This window comes from Lontra canadensis, unplaced genomic scaffold, assembly GCF_010015895.1.
Source record: "Lontra canadensis isolate GAN:19392208 unplaced genomic scaffold, GSC_riverotter_1.0 scaffold78, whole genome shotgun sequence".
Lineage (NCBI taxonomy): Eukaryota > Metazoa > Chordata > Mammalia > Carnivora > Mustelidae > Lontra > Lontra canadensis.
Window position 1 is genome coordinate 2,165,216 of NW_022631072.1, and position 19,479 is coordinate 2,184,694.

At 45.1% G+C, this 19,479-nt stretch overlaps 1 protein-coding gene across 5 annotated transcripts in view; it reads right to left on the reverse strand.

Moving 5' to 3' along the window:
* CRIM1 (cysteine rich transmembrane BMP regulator 1) overlaps positions 1-19,479 on the reverse strand; it is a 185,926-nt gene that overhangs the window by 86,881 nt on the left and 79,566 nt on the right. For 3 of the 5 annotated variants that reach the window (XM_032881883.1, XM_032881884.1, XM_032881882.1), the window contains exons 3-4: positions 16,250-16,492; positions 15,098-15,218 (exon numbers count right to left, since the gene is read on the reverse strand). The exons of 1 other annotated variant lie outside the window; for it this stretch is intronic. In XM_032881883.1, coding sequence (XP_032737774.1) covers positions 15,098-15,218; positions 16,250-16,492 — 364 coding nt within the window. The remainder of the gene's footprint in view (positions 1-15,097; positions 15,219-16,249; positions 16,493-19,479) is intronic. One more of the 5 variants, XM_032881885.1, reaches the window with a different exon arrangement.

Sequence of the window (19,479 nt, forward strand, 5' to 3'; positions counted from 1 at the left end):
GACCTTTACGAATTCGTCATTGAAACCCTTCTTCTCGTGTTCTCAAGAGGCAGATGATTATGGCTCCCTCCTCAAGGTTGGCATGTGGCATAGGATTCTTATCTTACGGTGCGAAGTTGAAAGAAAAGTGGTAGAAATGGTAGGAAAATGGAACTGATAAGCCCACATGGTTCCTGTAAGATTGACAGTCATGTTCTAGAACCAGGCTCCACAGTAAGCAGGGGGTTAAGGAGGCAAGGGCACTTCACACACGTCACCACCTCAATGCGATGGCCGAAGAAGAGAGTCAGGTGGTTCCAGAAGGATTCAATCCTGGCAGCTGGCGAACCAGAGTATGAGCCCAGCTGGAAAGACTCCCCAATGCCTGGGCCCCTGTTAAACAGGAGAGCTGGGACCTTGCGGGCAACCTGAACCATGCTCCGTGTAGCCCAACAGTCTGACAACAGCCAAGTTCCAGGAACGGAAGGCTCTCTGTCTTCAAGTCCTCAGACACTGGCATCTGCTCTCGTGGTCGGCAGGATGGGCTCAGAGAGTAAATGGGCAGGAGTAAGGGATGCACAGAAAACCAGTGAGCAAGAAGAGGAAGAAAGAAGGGAAACCAGCCAGTGCACTCAAGGAAGGAGGAGGACTGGGTTTGGATGTGGAGAGGAAGTTTTCATAGAGCAACATAAGGTATACCCACCTCAGAGCTGGGATCACCGACCGCATCAGAAACGGGTGCTGTGGAACACGGAACTAGCTTACGGATGAACATACAATTGTTTCCTAACCATCTGCCGAGTGAACACAAGCAGGAGGCACTCGGCTTGGCGGGGCTGGGGATGCACATGGCTCTGGCTCTCCGTTTAGGGAGTTTAGTTTAGGAACGAGTGGGATATACAATCACAAATGAGAACACAGTGGGATGTGAATTTTTCCATTTCCTCTCCGGAGCACACAAACAACAAACACCAAAGACGTCAGGACTAACCTTCTGTTGGAGAACCTGAACAGCTTGGGTGGCTAGCATGCCTCGAGCCCCTGGAGCCCCCTGGGGCCTGAGCTGCTGCGGACACACCGTGCATCATGAAGAAGCATGTGACCACTTGGACCCATGTGGGGTGTCAGTTCCCAGACCTCTCATCCTTGTCATCAGTGCAAAGTCCGAGACCCAAAGGCCTCTTGTCCTCAAGGGAATGGCCTCCTCACAGAACATTATTCTGCTTCTCTCACTCTACCACTCCAACCTCTCTGCCTTCCCTAACCTCTCTGCAGACAAACTCTCTCAACATCCGAACATCATGGCAGAGCGTGCCACTCAGATGGGTTCTGATACTCACCTGGTGTGGCCCCCAAATGGTATTTCCTGACAGCTGTCTTCAGTGAGACAGCAAATTCCCCCACACTCACTTATCACCTGGGCTGGAAGGGTGGTCAAGTTCCTCCTAGCTGGCCACATCCCCCATGCTGTTGTTCTCCTCCCTCATACAAGCCCTCCCTCTCTGTCTTCCCTCCTTTCCTAAGGGCTTGGAGTGGGGGCAGTCAGAGAAGGCACCTGAAGACAATCTTAGCTTTGAGTTTTGGCCATAAGGAGCTATATGACCTTGGGCAAATGATAGCATCTCTCTTCGCCTCATCAGAGCTACAGGTAAGATAGGGGCGATTAAAGTACTCCTAACTCCTAGTCCTGCTCTGTGAACTGACTAAGCTGATACATGAGAAGCACCTGGGATAGGAGCTGGAACACAGAAACGCTCACCACCTGTTAGCTATTTTATGTGATAATCTGGAAGGCCTCCATGTCCATGTGGACGAAGCACTTTCAACACCGACACTTCATCTCTTGGAATCGCGTCTTGCCCTTCAGCTCCTCGATCCTGAGGCCACAGCAATCTAAAATCCCTGAAGCCAACACCTTCCTCACTGATTACAACAGTTCGTGCTCTGGGTCCTGCCATGCCCAAACTCCCACCACCCGACTCTCAGCCTCCCCAAGACAGCTGCGCCCCAGAGATCTTTCCCTCTTCGCCTCAGCCTGGGCCTCATCCTGACTGTAACTCCTTAGCAAGACAGCCCCAAGCCCGGCATTTCACCTGAGCCCTTATCTTCACGATGTCTTTAAACTTCTTACCCTCTTAACCTTCATCTACATCTGGTCCCTCAACACCAAACCCAAGTCAGCTAAACCCAGAGAGGCCAAACCTGAGTGTCTTCAGAAGTCAGGCAGGAATCCTGAAAGAGTAGAGGACCACTGTGTAGACAACTCAAGAAGGTCTGTTCCTTATTCATTCCACCATGAAATGCACACTGTTGCCACACCTTCCCATTGCTCAAAAGAAGCCATATTTTTACCTGAAGCACCCCAGTTTTAAAAATGTAAGTCATTAAAGATGAGGGGGGAAAAAGTGAAGCAAAGAGGACACGTCTTGGGGTCAAATTCAGCCCCAAGCCTGCCAAGTACAAACTGTGGCATCAACTAAGTACCTCCCTCTCTGTGTGGAGACCCCAACTGTCGGCAGCTGCTGGAGGAAAGCCCAGTCGGCGCAGGAGCGGCTCGACATCTTCCACACTGCAGTCCCTGCTGGGCCTCACAGTCCTCCATTCCCTCCCGAGAGTCACTTCCTCCATGAAGCCTTCTCTGAGAGGCCCAGGGATAAATGCCTGGTGCTGTGTGTGTGTGTGTGTGTGTGTGTGTGAGAGTGTGAGTGAGGGAGGTTCTGAGCAGCTGTCAGGCATGGGATATAGGTGCGGGTGCAGGTAAAGACATTCCAGGAAGAGGAAGAACTTACTCAAATTTGCAGAGGCAAGAAAGAATATAGTGTATTTAGGTTGGAGCAAAGGGCTCCGCCCACCGGGCGCATGTTACGTGTTGGGGTGGGGACTGGGGGCTCTACTGTAGGGGGATCTACAGGGGATGAGACTAGTGAAGCAGCCCAGGGCTGGGTAAGAAGGGGCCTCGTGTACCACACTGTGGAGCATCTTTAATTGAAAACAATAGGAAAGTAATAAACAATGTTAAACAAGTGATGTATTCCTGAAAAGGGGTGGTTATCTGAGGGGGAAAAAAATCCACATTGTCATGAATTCCATTTTTCTTGAATCATAAAGATAGATGGGATTAGTGATATTGTTTTAAGCTGGAAGTCACATGAAAAGTTTAAAAATCAATGACCACAACAGCCCAGAATGCCCTTTCTTCTTTCTCCAGCTGGTGAACTCTGACTCATTCTTAAAGACTCCGCTCAAAAGTCAAATCCAACAGTCCTCCAAGTCAGAATCAGTATTTCTTTGCTCTATGAGCTAGTTTTTATTTTTTTCTTCACACTCCTGCTGCTGAAGCAGGTAGCTACTTTAAACTGTAATGATTTAGACATGTTTGCCTTCCCTTTAGAAGGTAAGCTCCTTAAATCGGCGTCTCTCTCTTATTCCCACCAGGTAGCACAATGTCCAGCACTCCATAAACACTCAAATAATCATTCCCTGAACAGACCAGAAACACAAAAGGGTTTTGATGGTAGGACTTGGCACAGATCAATTATCTATAAACTATCTACAAACTTAAAGGCAATTCTTGAGTATTTATTTACCTGTGCTCAACACTAATGGGAGAGAGACATAGTAAGGTGCATCCTTGCCCTCAAAAGTACACAATTTTAAGTCTCAAGAAGTATCGTTAAGAGTCTTCAGCAATCCGTGACCTACAGAGTACAAGATCACAAGAGCCATGACATACAACTTATTTCCTTTTCAAAAAACAAAACAAAACAAAATTTAAAAAAATTAAAAAAAAAAGAACGAAAACAAAAAACAACCAAGACAAAGTCAGGAAAAGGCAATTTAAGATGCACTTGTCTGGGTGATAACATTCACAGATTACGTGAGCATCAGTTCAAGCAAAGCAAGCTATCTTCGTCTTCCCTGTGGCTGCGGTTAAGCAGTTAAATGTCTACTGGGCCCAGACCACCCTGAACTCTCTGCACACTGTGTCCACACAGCAGTGAGGAGCCCTGTCCCTTACATCCAACGTGTGGGGGCAAATGAGCAGGGAAACACAATCCATGAGATCTGTGGTTGCTTTGGGCATTTCCAGAGGAAGGAGGATTTCTAACATTTTAGATGTGCTTATTAGTTACGTGAATAACTTCACAAAACATTTTTGCAAAACTGTGTGGAGCTGTTCTGTCTGCCTGCGTCATGATGATGATAACATCAAATGAGGGTGGGTGGGGAAAGTCCTCTGAGGTTCAATATTACCGGAGCAGTGGAGCCTCCTTTCCAAGTTTCCTGAAAGTCGTATGAAATTCAGTTGTGTGGCTCTCTTTCTGGGAGAGTCAGAGGGCCAGGTATCAAGGGTCTGCTGATGGCCAGGCCAAACCGTAAGCCACTCAAAGAGGGCCTTCAACTTTGTTTCAGGACTTACACAAATGTAACAGAAGACTGGATACTGGTCATTTTCATGGCGAAATGCAATAGGCGTAAAGCACCAGCGTAGGAAGAACAGGGCTCACACATCTGAAGTGAATTATTAACAAATTAAACTCTCTACTAGGGAGATAGTTCATCTCCATGGACAAGGGCTTTACTTCTAGGAAAGCATGTTTTCTTCAATCTGGGGATAAGTCCAATAACAACATGGAATTCCTAAAATTATTTTGTTTTAAAAACATCAGAGTTTAATATAGACTCTGGCTTTTTTAGTTATGAGTTGACTTGCTCTTTTGGGCCAAAAATTACTGTGGCAGAGGGCAACAGAATAGAAGTTCTTTTCTTAGTTGAGAAAGGAGGACTTCAAATATATTTCCAAATTTTTTTCTGGATATGTTTAAAATCAGAGGAAATGCTACCATGATAGCATGTCAAGAGTCAGGAATGTTTTAGATCTGTGCTATGCTAATGCATATTTTACATATTGTATAATTTCATTTTATATATTCCCAAAAAGCAGCTGGATAAATTATCCAAATTCAAGAGAACATCCAAAAAGTGAACTGAATTAGAGAAATCTGTTCTAACAGACTAATCTTACCCCCCCAAAAATGTTATTTTGAGACAGTGTCTTGGGAACAGATGGATATGATAATTAATTATAAGGCTCTTAATTTGATGAAGTCCTTTCAAAAATGCCTATTCAGGGACAATTTCCACTGGCCGGCTTGGATAGGCATGATACAAGCAACTTAATTACCTAGCACAATGTTAAAAGCATATGCATCTATAATAAATATCATTTCATGATCTAAAGAACTTAACACTGTATCAGAGAAGGGCCAGAGTGCTCTCTGAGCTCTGAGAAGGACTTATAGGTTCCAAGCCACCCTCGGGCAGTTTTTCTGGTTGGGCTGATGTGTCCTCTGTTGAGAGTCTCGCCCTCTGTATTCCTGGCCCTTATATGATCCTCCCACCTACCACTCCCACCTCCCAACACCACCCTCGAGGCTTTGACCAGCAGAATGGCAGACTGAGGCTTTGGAGATAGAGCGCTGAGGAGCTCTGGAAAGTTCAACCACCCACGTGTAAGTACATTAGCAAACAGGAAGCTAAAGGACTCCTACTACAGTCACTCCAAAACTACTACTCAGAAGTGGACAGAGGAGGAAGAAAATCCACTGTGTTTCCATTGACACGGGAACTGTATGATCCCAAGATTAAAAACTACAGGCAAAAAGGGAGAGAGACGAAAAATTATAATCAGCTTTTCTGTACGTGTGCTTTTTGAAGTCCTTGACTTCTGAGTTTACAGAAATTACAGCTTTTTCTGAACTTCAGTTCCATTATTTGGTAGAAAGCCAGTCTGTTAGTCAATTCTTTTCTTGAAAGCAGATCACTCTCTGTGTGTTCCCTCCTTATTACCTTCCAAAAGTCTAGAACTTTTTGGAACTGGCAGAGCTGATGTCTGTTGAGTTCCTTCAAGCCTAAGCCTCACCTTATTCATCACCATGCCCCCCACCACACTAAGCCCAGTGTTTTCAGCCTTCCATGAGGCCCTCAATGAGTCTTAGACATCTGACATTTTCAAAGCTGTACCTTTTTACTCACTGCAGCTTTGTGGTTAAATTAATTTTTATTTAACTCAAGTGCTTCCAAAGGGAAGAGAAAACCTGCCAAAGACTCCATTCTGATAGCTTCATCTGGTAGAGTCGATATCGGGCTATGAATTCTGGAACCTCGGAAAAGAAAGCTCCTTCTCTAAAGATCTATGTCTCTTCATAAGAAACGGTGCAGTGGTAATCTCACAAGAGTCTATTATCAAAATACAATGTAGCACCAACAAGACAGATTTTTCGTGAGAGCACAGAGAAACCAAGACTGAGGAATGGGAACGAAGTGTCCTAGATTCTCAACCCAAAGCAGATGAATACAAACATCTAGATGTTACAGTGAAAGTAAAGGAAATTTATGACTTTTGTTCTGGTCATGGGCTGTGTATCTGATGTATCCTTCAGATACAATGGGGTTGGCATCCTTCCTTTTATCTTATTTCCCTTCCTGGAATTGCAGTGTTTCAAGCTGTTATGATATGACAGAGTATGAGTGGGAAATTGTCTTCTAAGGTCAATGCCTTAGAGAAATAAAACTGAGGATCAAACAAAGAAAAGGGGAACTTAATTCAGTAGATCTTTTTTTTTTTTTTTTTTAATTTTAAGAGTTGCGGAAAGAAATGGTCCACTCATAAAGTCAGGAGTAGAGCATCTAACGCACTTCCACCCAAAGAGTGCTGGATGTGTGCGTGCGTGCGTGTGTGTGTGTGTGTACACAAGTTAGAGTAAAACACAGAAAAATGCAGTAAGAATATGGAGGAGCTGAATAAACACCGACAGGGAGAACAGACAAAGATAAAAACCTCAGGGAAAGTCAAGTAGCAACAGCTGGGGAGAAACAAGTACAAACATGATCCAGGGGCCAGTAAGCGGGCGCGGGCAGGCTGTAGATCATGCCCGAGTGTGCAGGGCCAGAAGGACACGACACATCACATTCTCCCCCAGCCCACCCGGCAAGGCAGGCTGACAGGCAGAGGTGTCCACCTTCTACTAGAAAGCAGCTGAAGAGAGTAACCCTTCTCTTCCAGATTCAGCCTTTGACCAGATATTCTCCAGTCCTGCTATATAAGGGACTCTCTATTTACAGATGTAAAAGAAAAAAAAAAAAGGGAAGAAAAAAGTAACTAGCAATATTCCGTTAGCCATCTACTTTACTGGGCTATCACCTGGCTTTCACGTTTCAACCAGACTGATTACCCTGATTTAAATCACTAGTCTTGCAAGTTTATTTCATTTTACCTTTCCTAAGTTTTTTTTTAAAAGAAAATGAAGAACAAAAGTAAACAACTGTTTTATGACTTTGTTTAGACTTTCTTCCATTCCTATTACTATGAAACCATGTATCGGGCGCCTGGGTGGCTCAGTGGGTTAAGCCGCTGCCTTCGGCTCAGGTCATGATCTCAGGGTCCTGGGATCGAGTCCCGCATCGGGCTCTCTGCTCAGCAGGGAGCCTGCTTCCCTCTCTCTCTCTCTCTCTCTCTGCCTGCCTCTCCATCTACTTGTGATCTCTCTCTGTCAAATAAATAAATAAAATCTTAAAAAAAAAAAAAAACAAAAAACAAACCATGTATCTCTCTCATTATCTTGTGAGTCCTGGAATTTTCTAAAATGTTCCTTCTTCCTCACCCAGGAGTTTCCTAGCACCAGTGGCTTGGGTTCTTTCCTCTCTCAAGGGCTTGGGAAAGTCAAAGTTAGAGGTAGAAGTTAATTCTGAGATCATCAAATCCCTCTTCCTCTTTATCTCTTCTCTGAGAAGAAAACAGACCAGATGACATGAGAGCCTTGTCCAAATTCATGCAGAAGTGGGCCTGGATTCCAGCACGCAACCTCTGGGTGTGTGTGCTCTCTGCGTGTCACCACGTGACGTGTGGAGGAATATTCCTTCACTTTTGGACAGTTTACTCCCATGCACACATGGGCTTACATACATTGGTTACGGACTATCGTAACAAAGGGAAGTAAGCAGCCCATAGCATGTTAGGTTTTCTAAGTGGTGGGGCCAAGCACAGGTGGGTGGGGAGTGAGCTTAGGGCCATAGGGGACAGCAAGACTGGTGGCTTGTGCCCTGCCACTCACCAAGCTCCATCTGTGAAACGGGAGAGCCATACAACCTGCCACCCAAGGAGGAGCGCTCGGGCTCAGATCTGTCTGCATCGCTGGGGCAGGTGCACCAGGAATGTGATGTGCTCAGGATATTCTAGTAAACTTCTCGGTAAAGACCAAAGTCACATATTAATCAACATTTTAGCTAAGAGATAATCTAAAACTTTTACATGACTTTGGATAAGGAAAAAAAAGTTAAAAATGCTTCTAAATCTTAATTTAAAAATAAAACCGGTTTTTCAGGGTAGTGTCTCAGAAAGCAAGAGATATAAATGTTCCAGATATAGGTTCTGGAAGAGAATCAGACCTGTTAGTCAGAAAGAGGCTGGAGCCAGGAGGGAGCTTGGGAACCTGGCTGGCTGCACTGTGTACAACCCAGGAAAAACCCTATTTTAAGTCTGAACACTGTAAACAATGACTTCGTTGATTTCTATCTCAAAATAACCAGATTGGATTTTTCTCAATAACTTTTAAGGAATGCATGTTTACAGACAGAAACTGATCACAGAACGGTTTCAGAACAAAAAGTTAGGGACAAATCTCATTAAAACAAATTTCAAAGGGGTGGCTGTCAGTAACATATTACATTCATTCATCTTAATAAAAATATAGAAGTTGTTAAATACCAACTCAAAAGGCATTAGGACTGAAAAACTCATCTGACTTACAGAGAGAGGAAATAAGGTAGAGGTATTATGGCCTAGATTTTTAACTAGTTAATGTCTGCCCTATCAGCCTGTATCTACAAAGACATGAAAAATTAGAGAGGCAATGGGAAGCTTCTATAAAACCGGGCACATAACCCTGGATATAGCAAAGAGGGAGGAAGGTAGAGGAAAACAAACCTGTGATCTAGGAGACATCCTCCTTGAGAAACAGCCCAACTGCGTGGAGGTCTGGATGGGCTGACACAGGGGAACACGGGCAGCACAGACCTCCAGCTGAGGCTGATCTATCCTCCGGCTATGTGTGGTGGGTCTGTTTCAGGCAACCATTACATAACCAACCATTATAGAGGAGAATTTCTACACAACATCTCTGAGCGTTTGGTGTTTGTTTTTAAGACTGATCTGGTTTCACCAGGCACATCTTACGGCATCCAAAAATGACATTCCCTGTTAAACCAAGTTTAACTGGGCAGTCACAACTTTAAGGAGAGGAGTTAAAAATAATGATCAGCTAAATGACGGCCAAGCTGGAATGGTGCTCGGGAGGTCCTACATCATGGGTCTACTCCCAGCTGAACTGCCTGCTCCCCCTGGTAGGCCCCGAGAGCAGCAGAAAGGTTGCTGCAGACAGAAAAGCAGCTTAGCTACAGGTTACCTGAATTATACTTGAGGGGACAAACCCCAGGCTCGGAAGGATGTTAGTCTTTGGAAAAGAATCCCATAGTTACAGGAAGCACTCCACAAATTTCTAGAATCAGAGAATGAAATCTAAAGAAACCTATTTGGTCAAATATGTTACGGTGGGTTAAAAATGGCCACAAATTCATTGCAGCTTCTCCCATCAAGATGTGGCATCTACTGCCAACTCTGAATCAGGGGTCACCCTATAACTTGCCTGGACCTATGGAATATGATGGAAGGGAGGCTGTGTGACTTCCAAGTCCCATTTGTGAAGGCCTTGCTAACTTCTTCTCTCGCTTCTGCCGTCACGGGAGAAGCCTAGGACGAAAGACCCCACAGGGGGTGACAGGCCCTTCCAGCTATCCCAGCTGAGTTCCCAGACATGGGAGTGATGCCACCTTTGACCATCCAGCCCAGACAACCTGCCAGTGGACGACGGAAGAACCACCCAGTTCACACACAGAGCCGCAAGAAATAACAAACATTTGTCGTTTCAAGCTACTACTTTAGGGGGTGGTAACGCAACAACTGATACGCAACAATGAATAACTGACATTTATGCATATTGTGTTAATATGTATGATGCTAAAATAAATACATATGTTGGTGAAATATAAATTCATAATCTCTGATATATTTCCTGGGCTTAAGAACAACAGCAAAACACTTATCAAAAACAAACAAAAAACCAAAAACAAAAAAACCTATAGTGGAGAGGACAAGGCTTTGGATCAGAGAAGCTGGGTTGAAGACTCGGACCCCTGCTCTGATCCTTGTACCAAAGAACACCTATGATTTTACATAAGTCACTTGTTCTCTCAGCCTCTGTTTTCCTATCTGTAAATTCCTTGCGGAATCAGAATGATGATAAAATGAGAACAAGAGTGCAAAAGCTCTGTAAACAGCAGGGCACATTGCACAGTTAAGCTGTCCTCCTTACTGCTATCTTCACGTTACTTAAATATTTCGTCCTTCCCTGCAAAGACACCATTTGGATCAATGTATCTGACATAACTTCCTCTGTTGTAAGTTTCCTTTTGCTTGGAGGTGTTTGCATGCACACATGCACACAGAGCCTTCCAAAGACCACAGGTGTTGTAAGCCCCTCAGACAGTCCTGGTTTTCCTTTCTGCCATCATACAGTGTTTAGCCCCCCAGCCACCAACTTTCATTCCTTTTTAGTGTCTCCTGAAAGGTGTGATGAACTCACATCCTATTCCAGGGCCAAGAAAAGAGAGAAGGGTAAAAAGAACTGGCAGCGTGCTTGGGAATCTAAAACCTAGGTGAGGAAAGAAGAATTAAAAATGGTTAGGAGATAATTATATCACATGTAAGAATGACGTCAAAATGGGATGAAGTTCAGGAAAAGAGAGCGGAAGAGGGGAAAATAAAGGCTGGGCCATGAAGAAAAAGCAGAGATGCAGCAAGCAAAGAAGGAATGAGCTCTCTGTAGAGAGGGCAGAAGTAAGGTGGGAAAGCCAGGGTTTGTCAGGAGTAGAAGAGGAAAGAGATGTCCATGCACGGTAAGAACATCTAGAGGGTAGGAGCTGTCAGTTGGAAGAGCTCAATGTACGCTTGACGAATGAGTGAGTAACAGCTGTCTGAAAACAGACAACTCAAAAGAAAATTCACAAACCGTGCAAGGACTCGCACAGAAATAGGGCATTTAGGGGCCTAAATGGGTAAAACGGTCTCACTGGGAATGAAAGAGAGGAATTTGTTCTTTAAGGTGAGGGACAGAAACTCCACAAGCTCCTTTCCTCATCTCTGGAAGTCCAATAAATCCTTACAAAAAAAAACGGGTTAAGGTAAAGCTCTACTGATAATTTACCTTCACCCTTACTGCCAAGGGCTGTCCCCCTGAATCCTCCACAACATCGGTTTTGATCTGAAATGGCTGTAAGTTCTTAATAATGCTCTTTATAAACATCCTGGAAAATATCAAACAATTGTAACAGAATTTTATGTATTCTAAAATACTCTTTCTACCTAAACACCATGCTCCTAAAGACGTAAATCACACAAAAGATAAAGTTATGTAGTTTTTTTCTCTTAAAATACTGTGATTACTCCATATTGGGCGCTCTTGTTTTCATTTCCATTCTCACATGGATTGTTTGGGTTTTTATTCTCCTGCCAAAGTATGACCCGTCATCCTCCTTAGTAAGTGGGGAACCCACTTAATATGCTAAACTAGGTTTAACTGTAGTCTGAGCATACTCTGCATTTACCGATTCATTCAGTATTAATGCATGTACAGAGGAAAAGAAGGAAGACACAATTCCTGACCTCTAGAAATGTCCTTTAGCTGGTAAGACAAGACTATGCATGTAACAGTTAAATAAGAATGCAAGGAAATATGTGATTAATTGGCAACACAGAAAAGAGTATGTTAGGAGTTCCCAGGGAGTAGGATGGGTGTTGGGTGAAGCATAAAGACCTTCTGGATAAAGTGGAATTTAATTGGAGTCCTGCAGGGTGAACAATATTAGAAAAGGTGGATGGGAGAGATAAAGGCTTTGAGAGGTGACCTTGGTGCTTGGAATGGAGAGTTTCTGTAGTACTGAGAAGTGGGCCATGAAGATGGGGATTGGGGGAAAAGCACAAGGCTTTCAAAGTGAGACAAGGAGTAGTATTACCACCCAACAGTAGGATGATTAACAGGAGACTAAAAAATTCATTTTTTTCCTTCTTCAATAAGTAAATCAACGTGGCTTAGAGTGGCCCTGCTCTCTCTCTCTCTCATTCATTCATTCAACAAATGTAGGTTGACACATTATAGCAATGCCTATTCTAGGTACTAGAGACTATAAAATACTCCCTTCCCTTGAAAAATCACAGAGTAGGAAATATTGACCCCCCCCAAAAAATCAATGATTTCAATTTGTTATAAAAAGTGCTTAAAGAGATACATGGGAATTTGTTTATAAGCAACAGAGGAGGGAACCTAAGTCACCCTCAGAGCTGAAGACACTTCAAAGAGGAGGAAAAGCAGTCCTGAAAGGGGAGCAGGAGTTGTGGGAGGGGAAGGCACTCAGGAAAGTCAACTGAGCCTGCGTGAGCATGAGTCTGCTTGAGCGTGAATGAGTGTGAGCCTGCACGACTGTGAATGAGCGTGAGCCTGTGTGTGAGCCTGCGTGAGTGTAAACAAATGTGAGCCTCCTTAAGCGTGAGCCTGCATGGGTGAGCGTGAGCCTGTGTGAGCGTGAATGAGAGCAAGCCTGCGTGACCGTCAGCCTGCGTGAGTGTGAATGAATGTGAGCCTGCGTGAGCCTGTGTGAGTGTGAACGAACATCAACCTGAGGGAGCGTGAACGAGCGTGAGCCTATGGGAGCGTGAGCCTGTGTGAGCGTGAATGAACGTGAGCCTTCGGGAGCCTGTGCGAGCGTCAGCCCGAGTGAGCATGAATGAACGTCAGCCTGCGGGAGCGTCAGCCTGCGTGAGCGTAAATGAACGTGGGCCTGCGTAAGCCTGCGTGAGCGTGAACGAACGTGAGCCTGCGTGAGCGTGAACGAACGTGAGCCTGCGTGAGCGTGAGCCTGCAGTGAGCGTGAACGGCAGTGAGCGCAGAGAGGGGTCTCATCCAGGTGGGAACACAGGAGCATGTGGAGAAGGGGCAGGGAGGGCGCATGGGTCACAGTAAAATACAAGAAACTAAAGGCTGTGAGAACTTATCCCTTCCCTGCAAATAATTTACAGTGGGATTCTGAATGACTTCCTTCTGTTTTCAATTTCTTCATCAGAGGCCCGGTTAGCTGACTGACCACTCCTCAGCCCTGAATGCCAAAGTCAAAACTATGTCAACACAGTAACAACCATCCTAAGGTTTATGTTTACAAGACTCACAGAAGCTTGGAGATAAAACGGAAGACATCGAAGCCGAGCGTCCTTTCCAATGTAACATTTCTTCTAAGCATTCCTGGCAGGTGGCCATCCAGGCGGAAAGAAATCTCTCCAGCTCTGGGGAGCTCAGGAAGCAGCCCAATTCATCACTGTACATCATTAGTTGTGAGGAAAATTTACCCTTAAACTGAGATTAAACATGTCTTCCAGGAACTTTTACCCACTTGGACCCCCTAGAGGGACTGAAAAATCACCTACACGCAGATGGTGCTATGTTAGCATTTATAACAATGACTTGAGAATTGCCCCTTTTCCTCACTAAAGGACTTGTTAATTAACAACTGGCTTAGTTTTGATTAATTATGTTCTGTAATGTAATGTGCCACCTTCCTTTTCATGAAGACCTTGAAGGGACATCTGTTACTGTTAGTAGCACTCCCTCGTCCTCCATTACTGACTGGTGATTCTTACGTCTGCACAGTGCTTCACCCTCCCCAAGCATCTTCAGATATGTTACCACACTGGAATGTCACAAGAAGGGGCTGCGCCATTTGGTAGGTTACCTTCACGAAAATCTTTGTATCTACTTTATGATACAGTATAAAGGATAGGACAAGGGGTGTAAAACACATCTGAGAGACTCTAGAGCTTCTGACAGGAGAAAGGGTAGAAAGGGTAGGGGAAAACTAATGTATCTGAAGAGAAGAAGAGTAATGATCAGAACACACTCTGGATGTCTACTCCATAACTGGCACTTCCCTACAGACCATACATATTCCTATCTTGACAGGCCATTTGTAAAATCGCAACTACTGCAACACACACAGATGGGAAGTGCCTGCCACCGGACTGGGACTGGGACAGACATTAGAAAGGGAGCAGAAGAAGGCACCCTTCCAACCGTGGAAATTAAATGTAGAGCAGAGTAGAAAGAAATGAACTGACTTAGTCAAAAACGATGTCTTAGTGGCCTGGGAAAGATGGAGGAGAGGTCGCGGCAGAGAAGGGTGGGGGAGGGCATCTTAGTAGAAGAAACAGAAAATAAACTCCATGTTTCCAAGCACAGCTTTCCCAAAGCCAAGCACAAAGGGCCAGCTCCACGGTGGTGCTCTGAAGACTGTCAAGGACAAGACCCGGAGACCTCATGCTCTGGAGTGAGCCTGGTCCTGCTGGGCTAAGTGCACGATGTCCTGCTACTGTGACTAAAATGACAGCAACTTTTTCCCCCCATCAAGCCAAAGAGAGCTGTGTTCATTCCTAGAAGGCATCAAAAGAATTCAGACTCCTCTTTGCCTCAGCAAATAAGAGGTGTGGGTAGATGTGTGATTGCAAACGTTAAGGACCCGTGGGGAGCAGTTCCGTGGGGCGCAGTTCCGTGGGGCAGGCAGTGTTTCGTTTCACTGGACACAATGGTGAAGCACCTGTCAGAGTCACTGCCGGAGGGTCAAACGCCGTGCCTGCTGGGACCCACACCTCAGTGCCTCCCTGACTGCATGCTGCTGGGGGACGTGTTTGCCTGTGTCGTTCCCAGCCTGCAGAAGTGCGCAGGCACCCCAATAATGCAGAATCGGGAAAGCTTAGTAATGTAACCTCATGACAGCTCGCTTTGATCCAAGGAACAATACATGTAAATACCATGTCATACTAACAGTTCCGATTTCTCCCCAGAAACAGGAGAATTTTAGGTTTGTTTCCCTGATACCAAGGGGAAACAAACTGCATGCCTGGAACTGTGCTGACACACGAGACCGAAGAGAGAAGCTGAGAAACCGATGACAAACCAACCTTGTTGGCAGGGTGCAGCAACCGTCCGCTGTGAGTCGGACTTGAGTCTCGTAGCTGTCCAGAGGGCACACGGCCTGCTGAACGGAGGGGCACTCCACAGTGCTGCAGTCCACGCTGAAAACTGAGAGGGGCAAACAGAGGCACCATTTACTGTTACATTTACTTGCATTTTTAGTCCCAACACGAAACACTGACCCTTTGCAAAGAAAGGGCTGCAGGTTCCCTGCATCCCAGAACCCTCTCCTAGCAATGCCATTTTAATTTCAGGCAAGAGTAGAGAATTGCAGTATGTCCCGGATCAGTGCCAGGAAGGCAGGTTACCAGATGTCTAAGTGTGAGGATGAGACATAGGGGGAGAGTGACACCAGTGGCTGTTACGTGGCTGGAGAGAGCCAGCCAGCCAGAGGCGCTTCTCGTGGAACACGATAAGAGACAGACAAGGGACTGTTTGGCTTGAGGGATTGATCTAGCAGTTAGGGAAAAAAACCACTCTGACCAACGGTTAGATACTTGCAAAGAGGAAAATCACTATTGCCTAGCCCTGTTCACAGACCATATTAGAAATGCCACAAGAACAAGGATGTTAGAAATAATATAAAGCAAGAGATAGCTGGGACAGGACAACAAACCAAGTGTAGCGAAGGTGAGGAAATGGTCTAAGAAGTCAGCACAGGCTATCAAGTCAGCGGAGGGCGGTGGGGAGCTGGCAGGGGAAAGACTGGGGCCAAGAAGCTCAGGACGACACATCTGGCTTTCTGATGCCTTTACTTAGCAAAACATAACCCGCTGTTTACATACAATGATTGTCTTTAAGTGTAATAAGGTGATCGATATGTCTACAAGTTACGGCTCTGATCTACTCTGGGGGAATGAAGCACGGAGCTGGAGGACCAAAATTGTTAAGCCCGCTTTTCCCGTCAAGCACACTTAGAAGCAAGAGAGAAAGAAGAAACAAAGATGGTCCCTATGTGCAGGCCACGTGTACTAGTGGACGATCACTCTGGCTCTCTGTGACTGGAAGGCCAGACGTCAGGCTGCTAGGACCTGAAGTGGCAGGTGTGCCCATATTCCCCGGGAGGCTGGCAGCGGCAGAGGGGGCTGCGACCCTGCGACGCGAAGCCGCGAGGCTGCGGAGGCGATGCCCGCGCGTACCTGGTTTGCACTCATAGAGGTCACAACACTGTCCCGGCTTCCCTGAGGCTTTGGACACTAGAATGTTCAGGTATCCCGGTTGGCAGACTTTGCGCAGGCAGCCCGCGGGGTCGCACACGCAGCGGCTGGGTAAGGGGCAGCACTCCCCAGGGGGAGCATAGCCCTCGATCAGAACGGAATCTTCAGGACACCGTGGAGAGAACTGGACTTCACAGCGGGCCTTGGAGCAATCTGGCTTCTCTTCTAAATGGGAGAAAAAGAATTTAGCACATGCCCGGAGGGCAGCGTGGGGCACTGGCGTCGTGAGCACGCAGTCCTGAGGATCTATTCATGGAGTGAGAAGGGGAGGGAAAGAACTCTGGTGGAAACCAGCGTAGCCGACCGTGAAGATCTCCCCCGAGATCCATGCACGACACAGGGGTGTGAGGCTGCAGTGACCTCCACCTTTGTGCTCACCAGTGCTGAACACTCCTCGTCCAGTGCTCGGATGAGATCAAGAGTGGCTCACGCAGGTGCCTGCATGATGTGCAGAATCTGGGAACTGGGCTCCAGCACTGACTCACCTGAAGATCTTTGAATTTAAAAGGAGTTTCAAGGGCTGCTCTTTGAAAACAGTGTATGTTTAAAACCCTGACACAGACCCAGGAAAAAATCCTGGCTACTTCAGGGACTGGGGACAAGGTATGTGACAATCAACGTGAAAGAACTCCATCTCTGAGCCCTGAATTTTAAAGAGATGAACTTATTCAGATCCTAGGATTCTACGATGTGGAAGCTCAGCAAGATGGAGAATGAGCTGTAATTTCCCTGAACGCCATCTGGCCTTGTCTATCTCTAGCAGTGACCCATCAAATGCCCCTCTCTCCTCTCTTCGGTATTCTGTACTGACCACGGCTGCATGGCCATTTTAAAAGATAAGAAAAATAGATCGAGCAAAGCCCTAGCTTCTGGAGCCCCAGTCCATAGTAGAGTGTCTCGGTTCAAGTTTTTAAGAAACCTATACCAACATCATGTCCTTGAGAAAAAGGCTGAAACGAACTGAAAGCACATCATCATGGTCTCACGATCTCTGGGGCAGATGAGGGAAGTTCAGAAAACACTGGGTGAAAATGATGCCATGTGGTATTGGGGTATGTTATCATTAGCTCTGTGTTTCCTCCAGTGAAACCCATACAGAATCACAAAAGCAAAGTCAGATCCAGATCACCTAGTCTTAGTCTTCTAAACAAGAAACTGTGGTCTGTTTTGTAGACACAGAACCTGGAACGCAAGAGTTCAAGTGATCTGCCTGTGGTCAGTGGTAAAAGGAAAACAAGAATCCAGGCCTCCTCACTTCCAGTTCACTTGGCTCCTCCTTTTACAAAGGTAGACCTATTTCCAAAACCAAGTCTTCCTCAGGTCACTCCTACCTTGACTGCTGTATCATTCATTCCACTGACCATCTACCTCATCTACTTCCTGGCTAATCAAAGTACACTGTAGGAAAGCCTTCACACTCACAGTTCTAGTAAATTCATTAAAAAATAATTATTAAGCACCTGCTGTTCTAGCACCGTGGGAGGCACCATGAAGAGAACAAGCATGGATTCCTGCTCTGGTATAATTCATAGCACAGTGGACAGAAATACCAAGTAAAGGACAAACATCATAAATGAGCAAACTGTGCCATAGCAGAGGGTGTCCGTGCCATGAGGAAAAAATGGAATGGAGCAAGGGCGAATCTGAGTGCATGGAAATGGGGGGACAGTTGCAATCTGGTCAGAACAGGCATCACTGAGAAGGCAATGTTTAAACAAAGACTTGAACGATGGAGAGGGTAGGCCATGGAGCTATCTGGGAGAAGAGCGTCCCAGGAGAATGCACAGCTAATGCACCCCTGTGTGTCCCAGGAGGAGAAAGGAGGCCAGTGTGGCTGCAGTAGGATATATGGAGAATGCATAGAGCCCATTTTCCTAAGGTAACCCCAAGCAACTGCCTTGCAAAGAAAACACAAGAGGAATCCCACTCTTGGATGTCCATCAGTGTGGACAGAACAAATCAAAGAGCTGATGAGCAGAAAGTGAATCTTAACCTCATGGGGACTGATGGAGACGGAGTCTGTGAAATACATTCAGGGCGTGGCTTATCGGCAAACCCAAACACATGGCCTCATAGTAAGAGCTCCGTGAATGTAACTGCAAACAGCACTTAATTCCTATGCTTGTTAATGCGCTGCAATTAACTTCTTTTGTATCACATTACATTCTTATCCTGCAAAGTATCTGGTATGTATAATCAGTCTTTTAAAACACATGCTTCATAGAACATGCTTTCATCATAACCTACCATATTACATCTTCCCGGTTATTCTGCTCTTTACGTTTCATGGTCTCAATGTTTTCACCTACTGATGTGTTGTGCAGTTTGAACTTTTATTTAACTCTTAAGAAGCACCTTTGTAATACAAATGGGGTAAGGTATATAGACATAGTCTGAACCACTGTCTGAAGGGATTTAGGAATGTTAAAAATGAGGGTTAGGTCTTATTAAGTGCTTTTTCAACTTTTCTCAAGGTGATTGTACCAGTTTTCCCTTTAATTTATTATATAATCAATTAGCAAATTTAAAGTTATCCTTGCTTTCTTAAAGCCTCTTTCTAAAGATCCAGCTGGATTTGACTTCATAACATTAAGATTTTTAAATTTATAAGCTTGACTAATAGTCACCTGTAGCTCTTTGGTGTGTGTGTGTGTGTGTGCACGCATGCACAGGTGTGTGCTGCCCTCATCCAGGCTTAGTTCCCAAGACACGCTAAATTGTTCAAAGAGCTTTTTATCATTATACCTTACTCTGCTATAAAACAGTCTAAATAACATAAGAATTATCCGTTTTTTGATGTTTTCATACAACCCAATTGTGAAACTATCAGAACTCAGTATTTTTTTTAAAGGAAGAAGGGACAGATTTATTAGATTTTAGGCATTCTACTCTTTTAGAGTCATCTGTACTGACGTTGCTAAGTGTCTAATTTATCTAGACCTAATTTATAGATTTTCAAATTCATTTCAGGTTGTATGACCATTTTTTTTGTAGTTTATGTGCTCATTTGTTCTGTTAGTTTTTGAATCTCTTCCTTCTTCATCTTCCAGATCATTTCACTGACTTTTCTCTACTGTTTAGTTCTCTTCTATTTCCTTTATTTTCTTAGAAATGCAAATAATTTTAATTGTGATTTTAATACTTTAGGCCAA